The sequence below is a fragment of the Chelonoidis abingdonii genome, chromosome 2 (assembly GCF_003597395.2).
Source record: "Chelonoidis abingdonii isolate Lonesome George chromosome 2, CheloAbing_2.0, whole genome shotgun sequence".
Lineage (NCBI taxonomy): Eukaryota > Metazoa > Chordata > Testudines > Testudinidae > Chelonoidis > Chelonoidis abingdonii.
The window spans coordinates 37,085,774-37,109,420 of NC_133770.1; the positions used below are offsets into that span (position 1 = coordinate 37,085,774).

At 40.2% G+C, this 23,647-nt stretch overlaps 1 protein-coding gene across 1 annotated transcript in view; it reads right to left on the reverse strand.

The window, feature by feature from the left end:
- GPR158 (G protein-coupled receptor 158) overlaps positions 1-23,647 on the reverse strand; it is a 321,268-nt gene that overhangs the window by 132,717 nt on the left and 164,904 nt on the right. The window contains exon 4 of the mRNA XM_032775690.2: positions 13,373-13,590. Coding sequence (XP_032631581.1) covers positions 13,373-13,590 — 218 coding nt within the window. The remainder of the gene's footprint in view (positions 1-13,372; positions 13,591-23,647) is intronic.

Sequence of the window (23,647 nt, forward strand, 5' to 3'; positions counted from 1 at the left end):
TGGGCGTTTGTTCTGGTGTGGAATAGAAGGAGACATGCCTCTTGTATTGAGTGATGTAAAGAGATTGCATCAGTACTCTCAGGTTAGCCCAGAGAGGAAAGTCTGGGTGGGAGAGAGAGGGGGAAGGGAAGTGGGTTATTTCCCTTGCCGGTAAGACTCAGAGCTTCTGGGTCTTGGGGTCCCTCCAGGGAAAGTTGGGGGACCAGAGCGAGGCAGGCGCTGTAATTCCTGTCTGGTGGCAGCGAGATAAGATCCAAGCTGGTAATTAAGCTTGGAGGTTCATGCTAGGAACCCACATTTTGGACGCTAAGGTCCAGATTTGGGAAAGAGGCTTATGATACCCTCCCACACCCAAACTCCCTCCTGGAGCCTGCACTCTGCACCCCCTCTGGTACCCAATCCCCTCCCCCAGCCTTGAGCCCCCTCCCACACCCAAAGTCCCTTCCGGAGCCCACACACCCTTCTGCACCCCTGCCCCAGCCCTAATCCTCCTCTCACACTCCATGCTCCTTGGCTCCAGCCCAGAGCCCCCTCCTGCACCCCAAACCCTTCATCCCCAGCCCAACCCCAGACCCTGCACCCCCATCCAGAGCCCTCATCCCTTCCCACACCACAACCCCCTGCCCCAGCCATAAGCCCCCCCCTACACCCTGAACCTCTCATTTCTGGCCCCACTCCAGAACCCACACCCCCAGCCCAGTGAGAGTGAGAGTGGATGAGAGCAACTGAAGGAGGGAGGGTGGTTGGAGTGAGTAGGGGACGCGGCCTCATAAGGGGTGGGGCTGTGGCCAGGCCTCGAGGAAGGGACGGGGCAAGGGTGTTCGGTTTTATGCAATTAGAAAGTTGGCAACCCTAATGTGTTCCAATTCATTAGAAGTAGCAGAAAGCCAGAGTGGAAGGTACATTAGCAGCAGTTCCAGGCAGGCAGAAGCTCTGCAGTGAAGCAGAGAGAGAGAAGGAGTTTTAGGAATAAACCTCTTATTTGAATAAATTCCACTTCTCCATCCATTCTCCCTCCCCAAGGCTGGATTATCATTTTTTTTAAACTGTGTCTTTATTTAGGAAGTTTTAACAAGTTCACAAGTCCTAGACATTTAAATATCAGAGGCAACACAATAATCTTTACAACAACGAGCTTTTGTTTAGGAAACAACATTATAGAATAATATAATCTTTGGATCTCTCATGTTACAGACTGAGCATCTTTCACTAGAAATGACATGTCATGGGCAGGGTATTCTATTAAATTAAGTGAATTCTCTGATTACATCCATTTAACAAACCAGGAATGTCTATCAAATATTATTTTAAAAAATGGACAGTTGTGATGTTTAGGTTTGTTTATTTTTTGGCAAGCAAATATAGTTTTGAGCACTGAATAAACAGTGACCAAATATCTAAGTATTTATAACAACCACCTCCCATATGTTTTTGAACCATTCCTCTAAAGATGGACTATTCTTCTATTTCCAATGAGAGGCTAGCAGCAATAAGCAGAGGCAAGATTAATGAATAAAGGTTTTTGTTCAAGGTTAGGGAAATTGACCCTTTGTGTAATTCCTTACTATGGTCAGATGACAGAAGGGAAGGAAGTCTCTATCACTGAGGGAAAGTAATTGGTCTAAAATAGAGAGAGCTGGTTGACTAAAAAAAAAAAAAAATTCTGCCAAAATGAGTAAAAATTTTCAATAGGAAATTCTGAAATTAAAAAAGTTTGGTTTTGCACTGCATGTTTTGGTTTGGTTTTCAATTTTTGGTACTTGGATTTTCAGCGTGTGTGGTATTTTCCCCCTTTGTTGCCCTTCACCCCCTCTCTTCTACTGGAAATGTTTGGGGGGGGTTAATTGAAAAGGTAAAATATGTGAGAGGAAGGGCTACTATTTAAAAACTTAATTTCTTCTCAAAATTTCCCACAAAAAATAGAAAAAAGTCAATGTAGCGAGGATAGAGTTTAAACACGCAGGGAGTATTGTCCTGAACCCTCAAACTGGAATTCAATGAGCAGACTGGGCTGAATCTTCTCTCACGCCTTTAGTAGTTAGAGAAAAGGCTGAGACTTGCTAGTTCCCAGCCAGCCTCGCCTGTGACTCCAGGAGAGAAGGACAGCCTAGAAACCAGCAGTTTGACAAGGTCTAATGGAATCCGTATATATAAATACTGACATTCCCACCCACCCCGAGCCAGAGAGAGTCCTATGGGGCCTGAATCAAAGCCCACTGAAGTAGGGCTGGCTGTAAAACAACATTTTCTTTTTGCAAAACAGTTTTGAGGTTTCAACACTTGTTTTCATTCTAATGTGGAAGGAAAACGACACCTTTTGAAACCTCTTTGTGAAATGGGGAGACCACAAGTTCTATAGGCCAGTAGTTAGGGTACTAGCCTGAGATACGGGAGCCCCAAGTTCAAGTCCCTACTCCAAGTGAGGCAGGGCAGAGACTTACCCCGCATCCCAAATTGGTATCGTAACCCCACTGGACTATAGAAAAAGAGTACCCCCTTCTTTCTCAACATTTCTGTCTCAACCAAAAAAAGATTTTGTCAAAAATACTCCAATCAGTTCTACAGTGAAATCATTGAGAGTCTTTTCATTTACTGCCTGTCTTATCCAAAGTCCACTATAATTAATTAAGCTGTTGAGATCATCTCTCATGGAAGGAGTGCCATAAATAAATTCATTGCTTATATGTATTATTTTTTCAATTATTTCCTTTGTAATTAATTTGGAGACAAACTAAGAAAGTTACCCAGAGAAAGAGAATTTCCTGTTAATACATTCCAAGGACTTACTAGGGTTTTTTTTTGTTTGTTTGGTTTTGGTTGGCTTACAACTGCACACAACAAACTCATTCACATACAGACTACATTCCATGTATATAGTAGTGTTGTAATGTTTGCATTCTGGGTTTTTTTATAGCTTGTAAAATGCTCCATTTGGGATCTTTTAGGATGAAAAGAACTGTACAAATGAAAATTATTGTCTACTACTCAGTTCATTCTTTTGCAAAATCATTCACTACTTTAAGTGTTTACTGTCCTATTTTAAAGTATTTTTCAAACAGATTAAGATATGAAAATATAATAAATTCAAATGAAATCAAAAGCTGGACTTGTAAGTTGGTTATACACAATTATGTGCAGATATCTAATTTATACAGGCAAAACTGTCCGGAATCACTGGCATTTGAGAGTTTTTACAGTATTTCTGAACTGAATAAATATACCCCTTGTATATCTTTCATTTCTGCTTTACAAATTAATATTTAGACAACAATCTAGTTTTTCTCTATAACTAGCTAACCTATTACTGTACCCAAACAGAATACATCTTGCATTTACTTTCTACTTTTAAAAAATGAGAAGAAAACAAAGGGCAAGCAGCCATCAATAATAAATCAATCTCATTAAGAAAGAACATGCACAAGATGCCAGAAGATCAAGAAATCCCCAAACATTTTCTTTTTAAATTCACCTGCCCCTTGATCCTTTGTGTTATACAAGTAATTAAATTTCGTCATGGTATATTATGAAGATAAGCTGGTTTACATTTTAAAGCAGAAATTCTGTTCTATACCAGATACACCACACCTGCAATCCTGCAACCTGAAACACTGTATCTACAGGGAAGAACTCTGATAGTGAAAATGCACTCCCTGTGGCCAAAGTCACCAGAATGTCTTCATTCTTTTTAATAAAAATATAAGAAAAAGAAAACGGTCATCAGTTGCAGCTGCAGAAGATTCAGGATGACAGCTCATAAGTATCCCTGTTAAAAGTTTGTAAGTTAACCAACCCTATACTTCAAGGGACCTCCTGGAACACATTATCAAGTCCGTCCCAAGAAGCCATCTGCCCCCTGATGTTAAGGCATGTCACCTTCTCAGGCAGAAAGAACTAGCTACCAAATATGAAACAAATCAGAACATATAACAGAAGGAAAAAAACAACAAAACAATAAATATAACACATACATATATGTATAATTGATTATCAGCAAACTAATTTGCCCAGCATAGTGAGTCACATTTCAGTCTGCAAGCGTTAGTTAGGCTAGCCATGTTCTAAGGCCCTGATTCAGGAAAACACTTAAATGTGTGCAGAAGTTCATCCCTATGCATGGCAAGTGATAAGAAAGAGGAATGAGCTGAGGTGAAGCAATTCAGCCATTTCCCTGCATTCTACCAGAAGAGTTTTCTCCAGACATTCATGGTCTTTTTTCCATCTTTCACTTATACTTTAGAAAGCTTCCAAATTTATCAGTGAACATCAGCAGAAAGAGAAAGCATGCACTGAATCCAATGTAACATATTTATATGGCAACTTTAATCCCCAAGTATTCTAAACTAAAGCACTTTACAAATCAGACAGGCTGGAAAATGGAAGAAAGATTCACAAACATTTTCTCTTTTAAAAAAACATGTCTTCTCCTCTCTCATTGTGCAGACACTATATGCATATGCAGACACTGACACATCTTTGTTCACATCGTACAACAAGCCCCAACTACATCAAAGACTAAATTTTGATCTCTGAACCCCCATGACTGCTGTGTTTCTCTGAGGCAATGCAGATAATAAAGCCCACAATGAAGTGCATGAGAGCTGGGGACAAAAAACATTGCCTGCTGAGGGGATCCAGCTACGGACCAATCACCCAGAGGAGACCAGGTGAATCCAGAGTCTGACCATCTACAGGAAATGTTGCAAACATTAATCTTTGAGAGAGCATTTTCACCATAAGCGACACTCCAAATTCCAACAGCCCTTTTATTCTAATCCACTCTACCACCCACCCCCCAAAAAACCCCTGCAAGCCCTACCTCAACAGAGTTCTGACCCTGTAATGGGAGAAGTGCCAGAGACTCCATGACATCCACTAAGGACTTTGCTATTGCTAATGATTAATAGGAAAGGTACATGGATACTAGCAATGAGAGCATAATAAATATATCATATTGCTGCTAGTTTGCTGATACTACAGAAAGTTACCTTCTAGCAAATCCATAGGTGTTCATTCACAAATCCAAATGGAAATTCAGTTAAGTGAAATTATCCTGAATCCACTCAGCTTTACATCAAAGAATCAAAGGGAAAGACGTATTAAGGTGTTGTAGTCCATCTGGACAGTTCTATTCCCTACAAGGGCTCAGATATAAGACAGAAGGAATCAAGATTGAAAAGAACAAGCTATTATAAATTCTAGTAGTTCACCCAGTCTAGTTTTACATTTCATAAGAGCTGATGCTTCCAAAATTGTTTCTAGAAAATTGTTCCGCAATGTAATATATCTCATTGTTAAGAAATTCACCTTGAATATCAGGAGAAAATTCCTTACTATCTTTATTTCAAACCATTTATTAAAATATATAAATAAGATTATAATACAATTATATATACTGTACACATGAACTGAAGCTTACAAAGCCAGGGCACAGCTTAATCTCTGGTATGAATGAATTTCACAGCCAATCCTCCACTGAAAATGCCCCATTACCAACCCCTTTAAGTCTGAATTTGGGATTGATAAACAGTAGCACTCTTACCAAACCCTGTTGCCATGGAGAAGAGCTTTGAACAAAATGGCTCGGAACTGGGATTGGTTTGGCAGTCAATGCAGAATGTGGACTACTACATTATGTGCTCTCATTGGTTCATACCACTTAGAAAACAGAATGCTATATATTGAACCATCTGTAGTTTCTAGATGTCAAGACAGCGTGAGGACAAGATATAGTGTGTTGCAGTAATCCTGCCCTGAGGTGACGAAAACTAAGCAGCTAGGTCAGCATCTAAGAGGAGAAGGATGCAGCCTTCTGGGCAGCCAAAGGGTTTAAAAAAAGAATTTCTTGCCATTAATGGTATTTAGGCACCCATGAAAAAGTTAATAGTGCATCAGGACCCAAAGATTTTGGACCACTTTGTCAAACAGAGGACAGATGCCCTCTACAGAAAGTAAGGTCACATATGTTAGTAGTGCCACCACATGCTCTGATCTTCTCACCTCTCATCTCTCTCACATGATTGAACTTGAGCCAATTTACATATTTTTGATCTAGACCCTTATTTCTTTCATATCCTAGACCAATGATTCTCAACCTTTTCAGACTACTGTATCCCTTTCAGGAGTCAGATTTGTCTTGCATACCCCAAGTTTGACCTCACTTAAAAACTACTTGCTTACAAAATCAGACATGAAAATACAAGAGTCACAGCACACTGTTACTGAAAAATTGCTTACTTTCTCACTTTTACCATATAATTATAAAATACATTGATAGGAGTATAAATATTGTAGTTGTATTTCAGTATGATACTTAAGCCTATTTTTCACTTGTGAGCCCTGTTTGACGCCTGAGTCCTAGGTGGCAGGGCTGAAGCCCAAGCCCCACCGCCCAGGGCTGAACCATGTAACTTAGCTTAGCAGGCCGCCCTGTGGATGGGGCCCCGGACAATTGCCCTGCTTACCAACCCTAACACCAGCCCTCCACTTGCGACCTCCCTAAACCTATCTTGGAGCCCCTCCTTGGGAGTCCCAACCCCCAGGTTGAGGAAAACTGATCTAGATGAATTGAGCACCCCCTGCAAGACCTCTGTGTATGCCCAGGAATACATTTACCCCTGGTTGAGCACCACTGTCCTAGTTCATCATGGCAACTACATTGTCCATACTAGAGCTGGGTTTGTTTTCCTGATTAAATTCTGAACACTAGATTCCCCTAGATCATTCATATATATCCTGTAAACACTGTACTTTGAAGACTGAATGACTCTATATCCAGTAAATGTAGGATATTCACATTGTTGCAGTCATGCCTGTGAAAGTATTTTCTTTTGGAACTTCAGTAATCATTACTGCAGCTATAACTTCCATCAGCAAATATAGGCATTTTAAGTCCACACACATCTTTTTAATAGGGCATCCTGCAATTACTTATACGAGAGCTTAAAAAGAGCCTATCTAAAGGCATATTGTGACTATACAGAAAATGGGGAAAGGACATGGTTGTGAGCTCCATTTAGAAACAAAGGAAATGGGCAATTGACTAAAAGAGCAGCCATACTGGGTCAAACCAAAAGGCCCATCTAGCCCAGCATCTGTCTGTCATAAATAGATAGCTAAAGGTTAATATTTCTTTCACCTGTAAAGGGTTAACAAAGGGAACCAAACACCTGCCAAGAGGACCAATCAGGAAACAGGAGTTTTCAAAGCTCAAGGGAGGGAATTTGTGGGTTTTTTTGTCTTGAGTCTTTGTCTCTCTTCTGTTGCTCTCTCAGCTTTGAGAGGATCTGTCTCCAGCCTTTCAAACTTCTGTTCCCAGTTGTAAGTACAAAGGTAGCAAAAATAGCTTTTATATGTTTTGTTTGTTTACATGTGTGTAGTTGCTGGAACTGTTTAATTGTATCTCTTTTTGAATAAGGCTGTTATCATTTTTCTTTTAAGCATGACTGTATTTTGTCAACCTTGATACAGAGAATATTTTATGTCTTTTTTTCGTCTTTTTATAATAAGTTTCTTTTTAGACTTGTTGAGTTTTTTCTTCTGGTAGGCTAAGGAACGAAGGGGAGGGATATTCTTTGTGTTAGATCTACGGAGGGTGAATCTCTGCAGCACCCGGGAATTGGTGGAGGGAGAAGACAAAGGGGGAAGAGAGATAGATTCTTCTGTTCCTGGTATTTGGTTGTCTCTTTGTGGAAGAGAGGAGACATGCTTCTTGGCATTGGTATGTAAAGAGGTGCATCAGTAATCTCTCAGGGTAGCCTGGCGAGGAAGCCTGGGAGGGTAAAACGAGAGGGGGAAATGGTTTATTTCTCCTTGTTTTAAGAATCCAAGGGATTTGGGTTCTTGGGGTCCCCAGGGAAGGTTTTGGGGGGACCAGAGTGTACCAGGCACTGGAATTCCTGGTTGGTGGCAGGCTATCAGATCTAAGCTGGTAATTAAGCTTAGAGGGTTCATGCTAGCTTCTCAGTTTAGGAACGCTAAGGTTCAAATCTGAGTAGGAAGCTATGATACTGTCTTCCAACAGTGGTCAGTGTCAGGTAATCATCAAGTAATCCATCCCATCACCCATTCTCAGATTCGGGCAAACAGAGCCTAGGGACATCACCCCTGCCCATCCTGCCTACCTGTCTGTAGACAACAAGCTCAGTGTTTTTAAAGATATCCACCAACACTACAATATAACTCTTCTAATGTACACTATGAATCTCGGTTCACGATCATAATTCAGTGCTGAAGAACATTTATGCAAAGTAAACTAGCCCTGCACAGAATCAATATACAGTTTAGGAATTGTCAAATGTATATCACCAATGCAGGATGCAAGGGCAGCTGTTCCATCTATGCAAAAGCTCTTCCAAGCTTCCATCTCAACTGAAATTTCAGACTTTGGTGTACACACACACACACCCCACGAGCAGCAGAATGTGCACGTAAAGCTAGACCTCAGTCCTATAGCACCCCCAGCAGTCCACCACAGAACGACCATTGTCCCTGCCTCTGTTTCTCTTAGTTGATTCCAGGATGGAACCTATATCCATCAGTCTTTGTCTGTAACTCCAGTCCTCCAGCTGGGTTACTTGAGTCTTTCCCCTCCCTGGACTGAAAGGTATCTGGTCCCCACCCAAAGTTCTACTGGTCCCTTTAGTGGAGCTTTGGTCAATAGTCCCAGGAGTTTGACTTTCATCTCTGGGCCTCCTCTAACACCCTTTCTGATGTTGCCCCTTTGAAGGTTCCTCCCCTTCTGTCTTCAACAGGGCAGAAGTAAAGTTAAAGCAGAAACACAAAGGCAAATTCCAGAATTTCTGTTATCGTCCCCATCCCTAATCAGGGATCTCAGTTGTCTTTACCCCAGTCTGTGTGCATGGGGAGGGTGGCGGTAGATAAGGAGACCCAGGCCCCGCCCTATTCTCTGGATTGCACTAGCAAATAAGGAGTCAGTGAGTTAGGAAACTCATTATATTTAGATGTTAATCAATATGCTAGCAGTCCTATCTCTTTAAAGGTGTGGAACACCAATGGCCTCGGATTATCTTACTTTGGGGAAATTAATAATTCTTGCAGTGCAATCATTGCTACTGTGAACCCCAGAGCTGTTAAAGGGGACAAGAAGCTCTGTGTTTCTAATACAGGGGAAAGGGGAATGGATAGCTCTGGCAAGCTTAACTTATATATTATAATTCCATCTCAGTGCATGTTCTCTGTTGTATTGCTTGGGGGTCATTTACAGTCTCATGTTGGAAATTATATTAAATGGTGCATATAAATATATTTGTAACAAGAAGAAATTATTAGAGGTATAGCCTGGGGAAAATGGGTCATCCTGAGCTGATAGGTAGTTGACTTCGATTTTGTAACGAGCCCAAATTCAACAATAAATAAAAACTCTAAGGGGACAGATTCTCAGCTGGCATAAATTGTCATAGCTCCATTGACAGAGCTATGACAGCTACCACCAGCTGAGAATCTGTCTTGGGGTCTTGTTTTGTTTGGGTTTCCTGTCCAGGGATTATGATAACTGTATGGAGCTGATTTGTTGTACCAGACCTGTCAGCAGTGGGGCTGACTTCATGGGACTGGACCTGGTAATACTAGAATTAACTCTGTAATACAGGACATGATCTGGTGGCAGCTGAGCAGATGGAGCTGACTTCACAGGCAGGGTCAGGCCACAGCCAAGCTGACTTCATGGAAGCAGACGTGGCAATAGCAGAGGTGGTGGACTGATTTCACTGGACCAGGACCTAGCACTAGCAGGCCTGGAGAAGATGACTTTGCAGAATCACACCTGGCAGCCACTGACTGGAGCTGGACCTGGTGGTGCAGACTTCACTGGGTGGCAGAGGAAAGCTCAGGAGAGCCACCTCCTGGTGCCTACTTGACCACCACAGATTCTAGCTGGATTAATGAGTAAGCGAGGTTTGGCGTAGGTGAGGATTGTGTTGTGAATAAGAGTTCTGGGCCACCGACAAGCTGGTAATTAATTACTGAGAATGTGGAGTCAGCCACATCCCTAATAAGTTATTTGTGTCTTGCTCATTTGATTTTTCATGTAAAAAGAAGTTTATCTTGTTTCTCCCTTCCAATCACGCCCCCCAATAAAAGGTATTTGTGGTTTCATATTCCCATGGATTCCTGAATGCTTGTCAGTGGGGAAGAAACACCTGCAACAGGTAAAAAGAGGATTTAAACTATCCGTTCCTAAACCTGGGGGTGGATAAAGGTTTTAGGTGAGGGGTCAAGCCAATCATTTTAGTTAGTTTCAAAAGGACTCAGACAGAAATGCACCAGGTCTTTACCACTGCTAACAACACCTGGCTGCAGGGTTATGTATGCTATTTTACAGTATGATTAATTTTGGAATTTTTTAAAACTTATTGTTAAGTGACAATTGTTTAAATATACCTTTAATGTGATGGCTGCTATAAAAGTTCACCATAGTACATTGGAATTAAAACTAACTTCCTCCTGGTGATCTTAGTTCCTAACTTATATACTGTATGCCCATCATCTCCCTGAATGGGGATACAAATACTACACAAACAGCTCTGTCACGATAGCCAGGCACTTCCACTTCCAGTCAGAACTTGGCAGTATAGAGAAGAATGAAAACAAAATGTAACAGAAGAATAAGCTAAGTTGGTTTCTGTGGAACTACTCATAAGCCCCAATTCCCAATAAAGTAAATGGAACTTCAACAAAGCACCTAAAGACATGCTAAATATGGATAGTTTGGTGAATCAGGGCCATAGTGCATAAAATTAAATACATGCATAAGTCTTTCCAGGATTGGGGCCTTAGCTGGCATTTCTTGACTTCTGAGTACCTAACTACGCAACTTTAAAGGTCTCTGAATCTATATTTTTAAATGGTGGCAGTACATAGTCCATTAAAAGTTTACATGAACAAATTATTTTTTCTAAAATATCTGCCTTTATATTCACACCTGTGTGAATCACAACTGCTCTCCTTCCCACACTGATCCGTCTCAATGGATTGGAGCAGTTTTATATCTCAACCATAACAAGGCACACATCTTCTAATATAATAAAGATTATTTTGTTTGCTTTTAAATATAAATTTTTCTCAGCGTCTAGATATTTTGAACATTCCAATAGCTTTTATTTCATTTTTATGACTTTTCCTCTTGACAGAAAATACATGGTCAGTTACCAGCTCCATTGTTTCATTCCAATTTTCTGTCATTACCCAATGTAACAGACAGCTTTCTGATGCAAATTATCATTGTTCTCAGTATGTTTGCCTGGTCATAAAGCTCCTTATTTCATGTTAATTACACAAGATTCCCCCCACCAAAAATCATGCTGTACCAACAAGATAAAGGACACAAAAGGAATCCAAGAGAAAATTCAGCTGACTGACAAGACAAGCAGTGGGACATAATTTTTCAATTTCTATTCATTGAAAACACTGCTCAAAAAGAAAAAAGCTTGTTTCCCAATTCATTGCTGCTTTTTAAATTTTTTTCCTTTGTAAGAAGTTTATTTAGAGGAAAATCAACATTTCTTAAATCAGTAAAACTATAACTGAATCTGTCTTCATATAATTTAATGAAAACGGAATGTTCAAAGACAACTCTCTGTCTGGGAAAAATGTCTATTTTGTCCCATGTCTGACTTCTGAAACACTCTTTATTCAGGCCTTAAAGATAGCCTACAAATCTGGAAAAACCGGGTTTGTGCCTTTTTCTGCTTCCATATGATGTATAAAGAAAGCTGGACAGGAATTTTAGAAGTGGAAAGGACTGGAGATGCTGGTTGAGTTTTTTAATATTAAAAATTCAGGTCCTGTCTGGGGTTGTGTATACACTTGACTTTTTGAGAAAATGCCAATCACTTATTATGATACAACAGATGCAGCTTCACTACAACCAATGGTAGCAAAAGTGGGAGGCTCCCACTCCCCCCCCCAAAAAAGTCTGTAATATATGTAATAAAGTAGATATATTTATTATTTGTTTTACAATAGTATCTACACACTCACATACCTAGTCAGTATTGTTTATGTGAAAGAGTTAAAAACGTCCACATCCTCCTCTTTATTAGGCTTATAAAACTTAATATAGGTTTCAATGAAAGGAGGAAAAAAATGTTAACTGAATGGGAAGCAAACTATTTTGTTCGCTCCACTTCAGGCTTGGAATCTGATTTAAATTCACAAGAAATGCTTCTCTTAATGATATTGTCTATTTAACACAACCATTAGAAGACTATAAAATTACCATAAGGGGTAAAACCTCATAGAATTGGAATGGAGTTATTCTGCTAAATTAATATTAGACAACTAAACAGATGCTTTCAACAGACTTTTTTCATTAAGAGAAACTTTATAAATCCAATCAAGTCTGTTGTCTGAATCAATCTAAACAATTTCAGTAACATTTCAGTAAAGAAGTAAAATTTCAGCAAAGACTCTGTCAGAGACAGAAGAAAGAGAAAAGAGTTTTACAACTCATTCTGAGATTTTCTACCAGGATACTGCAGTATTGTTTGAAGAATGTGACACACACTTATCTACCTCCGTAACTTTCAGATTCAGTAGACTGGCCAATCGCTGTTCAAGAAAGCCAAGTGGAAATCTATTTATGGACAGTAGCTGAAACTATTAATTTCAGTAATGTGATAGGCTGTATGCACATGTAGATCTTCCCAAACTAGCTAGTAAATATGTGCAAGCTTCTATTCATTTTTGAGTAAACTGGAAGTTTTCAAGAGAGTGCTGTGAACAACAAGACAACAGTAAAACTAACAGGAATATTATATGCAGAAATGTTTGCAATAAGGTGAACGTGACAAGTTTATCAGGGCAGCATATAAAATGAAACTATAGGAATGCCAGAGACAGCCTACAAATTGCTGGGACATGTTCCCATTTTTTTTAAAACCAAAACTTTACCCAAAGGTACCCAATTAAAACTTTCATTAACTATCAGCATTTTGGACACATTTCTTTCAAGTAATCATCAACCATGTGGGCTGTCTGCAGATTTAAAATGTCCGTCCTTCCTAATGGGATTCAAATACATTCAGGCTGAGATTTTCAAACGTAAGTGCCTCAAGTTAGGTGCCTAAATCCATACTAAAGTGCCTAAATAAATGGCCTGATTTTCAAAACTGCTGAGTACCCAATAGCTCTCACTGAAATCAGCTGGATACATAGCACTTCTGAAAACGAGACCACTTATTCAGGCACCTAAAAACGGATGTGGGCATGCCTGAAAATCTTGGCCTATGTAAAACAGATTAGAGTTGCTTGGTTAGGAAGTTAATCATTCAAACTGGGAGCATTTCATTTAAAACAAATGTGTCTGCAACACATAACAGGCATGAAGGTTAAAAGAAAATATGCCTATGATTACCTTTGCCTTGCGAAAATGGTAGACTACCAGCATGCTTATAAAGTCCAACAGCATACAGAGTATTTGGAATGAGATGATAGCAAGTCGTAAATACTTGTCCTCCTGTGCATAGCAGGGAGTATCATCTGTACAGTAAGAACATCCTTCCCTGCAGGGTAGGCAGGTGTAGACTTCCTCAGACATCTCGCCTCCAGAGAAGTGATTATCTGTATCTTTTCCTGAAAGTATCAAATGGGGGGAAGTAAACCATCTTTAATTCCATGGAACAGGCTGTTCACACATACAGGAGCAAAACACTTCTCTGTTGACCTTTCTCCCACTCCCCATTTTCCTCTCTCACTAATTTACAGCACAACTAGCAGGGATTGTTCAGGTCGCTCCACCTGGGAAATGCAGCCCAGTTTAGAAATCAGAGGACAGCAACCTCACATGCCAAATGCTTTCCCACTATTCTTAAAATACTTTCAGATTGTAAAGTTGGTTCTGTGAAGGCAACTGGTGAATGACAGAATTTATCACATCAGAGGCCTGGAGCATGGGAAAAAGAAATTTTATACTTATTGAGACATGAAAACCAGACCATGCTAGCTTCTTAACACCCAGAGTACAGACTCTGATCTGATTTTGTATTGTTTCTTAATTCCATAAAGATGTTATCTATGGAGTTAATTACCTTCAAATTAGATAAAACCCAATTTAATTAACAATTGTTTAGCGCACTGTTGGATGATTACTCAGTTCCTTATGCAAAGTGGAACTCGTTCTTGGGTACCGTACCTAATTTTCATTTACAAACACAAACCATGAGAGCAAGAAGTCTTGTAAGTATGTTAATATTTTGTCTATCTCAGTGGTTCTCAAAATTTTTGTACTGGTGACCCCTTTCACTTAGCAAGCCCCTGAGTGCGACCCCCCCTTATAAATTAAAAACACTTTTTTATATATTTAAACACTATTATAAATGATGGAGGCAAAGCAGGGTTCAGGATGGAGGCTGACACTTTGTGACCCCCCTCAGGGGTCCTGACTCACAGTTTGAGAACCCTTGATCTATCTAAATCAGTGATTCTCAGTTTTTTTCCATGCTGTGATCCCCTTTTCCACACCATGAAACCCTCTCAAATGTCCTTCTATTCAGCTGGATTCTTGCTGGGATACCTGCCCCCCACCTGCAAATTTAACAATACAACAAGGGTATGCAGGTCATGACCCAAAGACACCTGTTTACAATCTCCAGTATGAGAGCTCCTGATCTATATACTATCTGTTAACATTGGCCAAGAACAGGTTTTTTTTTTTATTTTGACACTCCTACAGGGAAAAAAAGTAAAATGTTCACAGAAACAATTTGCACAAATTTCAGACCTTGAGAATACAATTAGGTTATGTCTACATTACATATTGCTTTCAGGGGCATGCAGTGTAACTATGATTGCATGCCACAGTGAAAAACACACCATGTCCGCACCACGGACATGTGTCAGTGAAAGGCTCTGGCACAGGGGAAGCAGCGCGGAAAGGCTAAGCCTTTTTCCTATGCCTCCCCCCACAAAAGCCTTTTGTCACCGACAGAGCTTTCCCTGTGGCAGGGAAGGGTTCCAGACATGGGGAGCTGTCAGAGCCTTTCCCCGCTGCCAGAGCCTTTTGCTGTGGTGGGAAAGGCTCCGGCAGCAGGAAGCAGTGGAACACTACAGTGCTAGTGTAAACAGGGGCACGGCTTGGCCAGTAGAGAAGGAGAAAAATAAATACTTTAGGAACATACTCATACCCTTCAAGTGTATCTTTATTGTGCTGGCTTAATCCGTGCCTCATCATTTACACGGCTGTTTATACCCAAGCTAGGGGTCTAAGTGGGTATGTATTGTGATACAGCATGGCCAGACGGCAGCATAAGAGTGTTAGCAGGGGGCCTTATTCCCTGCCAAGGGAGGAAGGTTTGCTTTAGATTAACTAGAACAGCTGTGGCCAATTAGAGCACCTGACTTCACTTAGAGCACCTGACTCCAGTCATGGGCTATAAACCCGCTCTGCTTCAGTGCTACAGGTGTAGTAGTGTGAAGGAAGAAGGTGTTGGGATTGGAGCAGGTGCAGACTGCAGTAAGGAAGAGTTTGTCCAGAGAGAAATAGAAGTGTTGGTAGGAGTGCTGCGGTGGATTGGGAACCCAACAGAACCGCTTAGAGTAAGGGGCACCAGCTTGTATAGAAGAGTGAGGCTGAGAAGCTCCTCACAGCTGACGGGTATGAGAGGGAAGTAACCAGGGGAAAATCGCTAGTCAATGGTTCCCACATCCCAGGCCCCTGGGTTGGGTCGGAGTAGAGGCGGGCCCAGGTCCCTCCCTCTCCACTCCCCTCCTCCAAGGACACTAGGGGAGTGATTAAGAACTGGTTCAGAGGCAAGCAATAGCGCCCTGAACCTACCCCAAAGAAGAGAAAGCGCGAGACCCAGCAGAACAGTACCGGCAATTTGCCACAGTATACTATATGCCGCTGAACGAATCCTGCAGTGTAGACGCACTCCTAGTACATAACAGTTGAAAAAACCAAGTGAACTTCTGCAAAACTTGTCAGCGGCATAGTGGCAAGTTGGGAAGCGCATGAGTTAGGAGGAAGAATTTAGAGTCTGATTTAGGTCTCAAGGGATCTATCAGCAAACCTCTGCATGATAGGTACAGGCAGGCATTGACATTGCAGGTAATTCAGAATTAAATGGAGCAAAGTAGAAAGGGAAAGGAGAGCTGTAAAAAAAAATAGTAAAACAAACTTGCTGGAAGTGCTAAATACAAACTCTAGGTAGGATTTAGGGGCTTCCATAAATAACTTTTGGAAAATTTGATGAAAGCACCAAGCAATTTAGTGTCAAAATAAATGTGACGCCTTTCTTCACTTTTCACAAGAGCTGAGAATTGTTCCAGTATCTTCCATCAAAATTACCCTCCGGCAGCAATGTATGCAGTATGACTTGCATCTGTTGGTTCCTGCTCTTCATCCCAGTGGTGCTATATATGTATATGGCTAGTAAAAGAACTTTTGGAGCCTTTGCAATGAAATTTGTGAAGTAGCAAAAAAATAACTGTAAGGATAATTCTCTCCTCTTGTTTTCAGGTGTGTGAGAGTATGTGCACAGACAAGCTAAGTCTGTAGGAGGTGAGCACAGAATGCATACGTTATGGGTCCAATCCTATTGTCTTAATCAGAGTTTTACCTTTGCAACTCGATAACATTGATATAATAGTCTGATATTAGCAATAAGGCTGTCAAGCGATTAAAAAAAATAATTGTGATTAATTGTGTGATTAACAGCATGATTAATTTTTTAAACAATAATAGAATACCTTTTATTTAAATATTTTTTGATATTTTCTACATTTTCAAATATAGTGTCCAGTTCTCACTTTACCTTATTATTTTTATTATAAATATTTGCACTGTAAAAAACAAAAGAAATAGTATTTTTCAATTCACTTAATTCAAGTGCTGTAGTGCAATCTCTTTATCACAAAAGTGCAATTTACAAATGTAGAATTATGTACAAAAAATGTGCACTCAAAAAATAAAACAATATAAAGCTTTAAAGCCTACAAATCCACTCTGTCCTACTTCTTGTTCAGCCAGTCACTCAGACAAACAAGTTTGTTTATATTTGCAGGAGATAATGCTGCCTGTTTCTTGTTTACGTCACCTGAAAGTGAGAACAGGCGTTCGCATGGCATTGTTGTAGCTGGCATCTCAAGATAGTTATGTGCCAGATGCACTAAAGATTCACATGTCTCAACCTGCTTCACCTACTATTCCAGAGGACATACGTCCATGCTGATGATGAGTTCTGCTCACTAATAATCTAAAGCAGAGTAGACCAACACATTATCATTTTCATTATCTGAGTCAGATGCCACCAGCAGAAGGTTGATTTTCTTTTTTGGTGGCTCGGTTCTGTAGTTTACGCATCAGAGTGTTGCTTTTTTAAGACTTCTGAAAGCATGCTCCACACTCATCCCTGTCAGATTTTGGAAGGCACTTTGTGAAACATATGGCAGAATGCAAGTAAAACAGAAGAGACATACAATTCTCCCCCAAGGGGTTCAGTCACAAATTTAATTAATGCATTATTTTTTAACAACCATCATCAGCATGGAAGCATGTTTTCTGAAATGGTGGCCAAAACATGAAGGGGCATACAAATGGTTAGCATATCTGGCACGTAAATACATTGCAATGCTGGCTACAAAATTGCCATGTGAACATCTGTTCTCACTTTCAGGTGACATTGTAATTAAGGAGTGGGCAGCACTATCTTCCATAAATGTAAACAACCTAGTTTGTCTTAGCAATTGGCTGAACAAGAAGTAGGACTGCGTGAACTTATAGGCTCTAAAGTTTTACATTGTTTTGTTTTTGAGTGCAGTTATGTAACAAAAAAAATCTACATTTGTAAGTTGCACTTTCACGATAAAGAGTTTGCACTACAGTACTTGTATGAGATGAACTGAAAAATACTATTTCTTTTATCACTTTTAAAGAGCAAATATTTGTAATAAAAATAAGATAAAGTGAGCACTGTATACTTTGTATTCTGTGTTGTAATTATTTTTCTACATTTTTAAATATACCAATTTCATCAAAAATATTTAATAAATTACAATTGGTATTCTATTGTTTAACAGTGCAATTTAAACTGTGATTAATTGTGATTAATTTTTTTAAGCGCAATTAATTTTTTTGAGTTAATCACATGAGTTAACTGTGATTAATTGATAGCCCTAATTTGCAATATTCCCTACATTTAGTGTAGGGACTACCCTAGAGAATCTCTCTCTTTTCATAATAACAGTGTAATGGGATGGCAGTGTGCAGGAACCCATATAGGAACATGGGTCTCTCTGTGAAGCCTCATCCTAAATGCAAGTACTAAAGCCCTGAAAAAAGTACTAGTGACTCATGCAGGTAAGTGGATTTTATTACCTCCAGCCAGGATATAAGAGGAGATGTAGTCTCATTCTGACCCAGAGAGAAGTAAGAGATGGGAGGCAGAAGCTCCCATGGGGTGAGAGAAGGGAAGCTAGAAACAAACAGACTTGGGTCAGCTGAAGAATCCCACAAAAGTGATCTCACCAATTATTAGCTACCCAAGAGGGACCAGAAGTCATTGCCACCAAATTCAGCATCGACTTTAATTTTATTCCAAAGTCCATTAATTGGGAGACTTTCTGGACCTCAGAATTTCTCATTTTCACATATCCCACATATGTAATTCTGCCTGTCAGCATTCTGGGAGCTCTGCCAGAATTAGGGCGAAGTGAGGCAAAAGAGTAAATCTCTATTTACTGAACTTCTGATAGACCAATGAATAACCAGCAGATCCACATCACTCCTCTTCTCCATCATCTTCCCTACATCCCATCCATCCTCACATCCAAATTAATAGTACACTATTGGTTTTCAGAGTTTGCTATGAGCTAGCTCACCCTGCCTCTGACCTCATGTCCACTGTTCTCCAAGCTCTCATCTGTTCTCTTCTTATTTTCCATAGATGGGGGTCACCTTTCACTTGTTCTACCCATCTAGCTAGAAGTCTCTCTCTCCTTCTCAACCACTTGATCATCTCTTTAATCCTCACAATTCTGGTTTACAAGCAAGCCCTTCCTTAATGTATTCTGTATTGTGGCCACTATATAAATAACAATAAAATATTTTAATATCATAAATCAAGGATGACCAATCTGAGCCTGAGAAGTAGCCAGAATATACCAGTGTACATTCCTGAAGAGCCACAGTAATATGTCAGTAGCTACTCATCAGCAAACCCGCTACCAGCATCTGCCACCCACCGGCAACCCTGCCAATCAGCGCCTCCCCCTCCCTTCCTGCACCTCCCAATCAGCTGTTTCGTGGTGTGCAGGAGGCTCTAAGGGGGAGGGGGAGGAGCAAGGGCATGGCAGGCTCAGAGGAGGAGATGGGAAGGGGTGGAGTGGGGCAGGACCTGTGGCAGAGCCAGGGGTTGAGCAGTGAGCATCCCCAAGGCACATTGGAAAGTTGGCACCTGTAGCTTCAGCCCCAGAGTCAGTGCCTATACAAGGAGCCACATATTAACTTCTGAAGAGCCACATATGGCCCCAGAGCCACAGGCTGGCCTGTCATAAATGCTGAAAAAACAGCCTTTACACATTTATCAGAATTAAGATATTTACATTTTTATTTACATCAGACATTGGCTATGGATTGAAAGTTTTGCATGATGTAAAAACTGAAACTATTATAATTTTTTCTTAAATCTTTAACCCTGACAAATTGTCAAATATTTTTTAATCCGTGTTCTCAAGCATTTACTTATGTAAGTTTTGCTTGGATGTTTTTTTCATGTCTATGCATGTCACATGTTATAGAGATAACAGCTGATAAATAGTTGCATGTTACAGCAAATATCACAAAGATATGGCTTAATAGTGAAACAGCATATCTTGGTTTAGCCATATCTGGTTAAATGATTCCAGTTGTCTTTAAAGAAAGGTCATTAATATGCATCTAAGGCACTGCTTGCTTTGAGTAATTATGTGATGAGTATCTTTTGACTTAAGAAAGATTCTTCCCGACAGTTAATCCGCAGATGATATATATTGGGACTGGCTGAAATTTTCCAAAATTTGACAAAACGTTTTCCACTGTCAACAATTTTCCCCCTCACAAAACATTGCCACTTTTATACTTATACACACAGTCTCTCTAAAAGACATTCCTATTTATTGTCACGGCTGCCATTGAACAAGAAATTTGTTGGGGTGGGGAATTTAAACCCAACCTATCCCCCAGGTTACGTGACCTGAAGCACTGCAAGACGGCAACGTTTCCCTCTGTGTATGTGCAAAAATGAAGAGTTCCACCTTCTAGCCTCTGACCAATTGCTCATCCATTTGAGGGGTGCAACATCCACTCAAACTGAGAGCAGCCCAAGTGATGCATGAAACGTGAACACATCACTGCAGCACTGGCAGGAATGGGGCCCCTTGTGCCACACTCTTGTGCTGTTACGGCAACATCCTGGGCCCAAACATGGCTCCAGCAGGAGACTTTTCTGCTCAAAAGTGACACTGGCTGGGACCATTGAGAAAAGAAAACAGTTCAGTGAGTAGGCAACGACTGGGAGCCAGATCCTGCTCTATTTAAGTTAACTGGAGTTTTGCCTTTAACATCAATGTGCACAGGACCAAGCTCATAGAAAGTACTGAAAGAGTTAGAAATAAAGAGAGAATAAGGAAGGGCCACAGAGAAGAAAAAGACTAAAGGGACAGTGGAAAGGAAGGATAAATTGAGTGAAGGGAAAATAAAAGTTTAGCTGAAAGGAAAGGGAGAAGGCATAGAAATGAATATGAAAGAGTTATTGAGAGAATGTGTGAATATTAAATAGAAAAATAAGAAGCTTAAAATGGCAGCATCAGTATAGAAGTCTTGAACAGATGAAAAAGGTTGGCCTTAGAAAGGGAAAAATAAAAATATAAAGGAATTTTAAAAAATTAATCTGCAGGGGAAGAAAAATCCTAATCAAAACTGAAAGTATGAGGAAAAGGCACCCAGTTACTGTGGACAATAAAAAAGAAAAGAAAAAGTGGAGTGAAGAAGGAACAAAAGTGTTTTTGCTTTTATTGGTTTACTACCAAAATATTATCTACCATGAGTATTTTCACAAACAAATAGATATCTGCACAACCCAAAACACACACACAGGTACATATTTAGATACGCATATTAATAAATACAGAGAGAGAGAATGAACAGATGCATACATCCATGTATTAACAAATAGAAAGTGATTTGGGAATAATGTATCTTCCTAAGGCACAAGTTGGCCCATCAGTTGTAAGCTCTTTAGGATAAGGACCTGTCATATGTCTAAAATACCTAGCATGTTATTTTATGTGTGTGTGTGTGTGTATGTATATATATATATATATACACACACATACATACATACATACATACACACACATATATACACATATACATACATACACACACACATATATATATATACACACACAGCAGCATTAATGTTGCAACATCAAGCACATAAAAGTTAGGAAATGCCAGAATTAAGGTTGTGTGTACAATTTTATATCAACCCCTTTGTGCACATGCCGTCTTCAGTTACATGATCTCATATCTCATAGCAGTTTTTTCTCAATTCACCCTGAGGCAGACTCCCACCGTAGAAAATGTCTGGCCAAATAATTAAAGTTCAGCAAAGTTATAAACCTGAAAACAGTCTTACAACAGGAAGTCTTGAGCAATCTTAACAACAGGCATCACTACCAGAGCTACTGTTATTAACTTTTAAAAATATTCTAAAACATCAGAAAAGAGTATGCTCCATCCTAACGAACTGAGAAAAGAAAGATACAGCACACATTTTGGAGACCTCTGAGCAAGGTTCTAGGCACTCAGAAGCTTTTCAACCAATGTCTCGAGGACTCTTCATTATCTAAATAAACACATAAGGGAAAATAAATAGCCTCAGCAGTGATTTGCAAACAACTTCTCCCTCAATTACTCTATTGTGAATTATTATTAGCTCACTCACAATCTAGTTTTAATCCTGAAATCGAGGTATTACCAGGATCATCACAGAAATATTCACCAATAGTTCTACAGCAGGTTTTCAGCTAGAATTAATGATTTTTCTTCTTCTTTGTATTTCATCATGTTAAACATTTCCTATTCTTACTGTTATGTGAAATGTAATTATCCAATCAGTATTTGGCCAACACAATTTAAGTGAGAGTCCTACTTTAATTTTCTCATTACAGCCTTTCTGTATAGTTTATTTATTGAAGATGGTCACTCACTGCCCCACATGAGATCAAGGACCTTGTCTAAGTACTATCATCTACAACAAACAGCATTATTTGTTCCTGCAGCAGATTAATACTGAATGCTAAGAGTACCCAGGGAAGCCATAAAATGCACACATTTACATCTAATTTTGTTGCATATTTCTAGATACTTGGGGGGGATTTGATTATATTTCATTCTTTGTCACACAAATGCATGTTTCCCCTATGCTTATCGCTGTATGTGCTCATGTGAGTGGGAGGGTTCTCATATTTCACAGACACAACCACCATTAATTTGGAATGTATGTAAGGTTTTAACCAATACTTATAACTGTGATCTGTGCATGTACTTCTAGCATATTCTATAAACTCAAAGAGTCTCATTCTATTTTGTAAATCATAAAATGGGCTCCCTAGTTATTTCGCGAACTATAGTTATAAAGCAAATTTCCCAAACTTGCTACAGAATTAGCTTATGCACACTTCTAGAAGTATGTCTGAAAACATTTTCTTGATAATGTCATGGTAGCATTCCCTAAATTCACACACACACACACACACACACACACACACACACTTAGAATATGCCAGACATTTTACAGAACAAACTTCTGCTCCTGCTTCCAGTGACCGTATACTAGGTAAATTAGGAGCAATTCTAGCAACAGCACAGTGTGAGAGTGAAATGAGGTCCACTACTGCCACAAAGAGTCTGCCATCTACAGCCCTAAACCTGGGAAAGACATACACATGCACTTAATTTTATGCTCACACTGACTCTCACTGAAGTTGACAAGACTCTTCACAGATGTGAGCGGGGTCTGCCTGTGTGAAATCTATTGCAGAATCAGGACTTAAATGTATATATAAGAGCAAGATTCTGGGATTCTCCCATCTGCTGTGGCCCTTTTTTGCTGCTGCAGTAACATAGGAGAGGCACTAGAGCAGGGTTTCTCAAACAGGGGTCGCTGCTTGTATAGGGAAAGCCCCTGGCGGGCCAGGCCGGTGTGTTTACCTGCCCCGTCCCCAGGTGTGGCTGATCGCAGCTCCCACTGGCCGCGGATCGCTGCTCCAGGCCAATGGGAGCTGCTGGAAGCAGTGGCCAGTATGTCCCTCTGCCCGTGCCGCTTCCAGCAGCTCCCATTGGCCCAGAGCAGCGATCCGTGGCCAGTGGGAGCCGCAATCGGACGGACCTGCGGATGAGGCAGGTAAAAACACCGGCCCAGCCTGCCAGGGGCTTTCCCTGAACAAGCGGTGACCCCGTCTGAGAAACTCTGCATTACAGCTCTGGAACCAGCCGGGCAGAATTCTCTCTGGTATAGGTTTTGCTATACAAGTCTGTAATAAACATCTGTCTCAAATCTGGACTTAGAGTTCAGCATCTGAGTGTTTACTGTGAACCTTCCCCAAGCTTATACCCAGCTTGGATCTATCTCGCTGCCACCAGACAGGA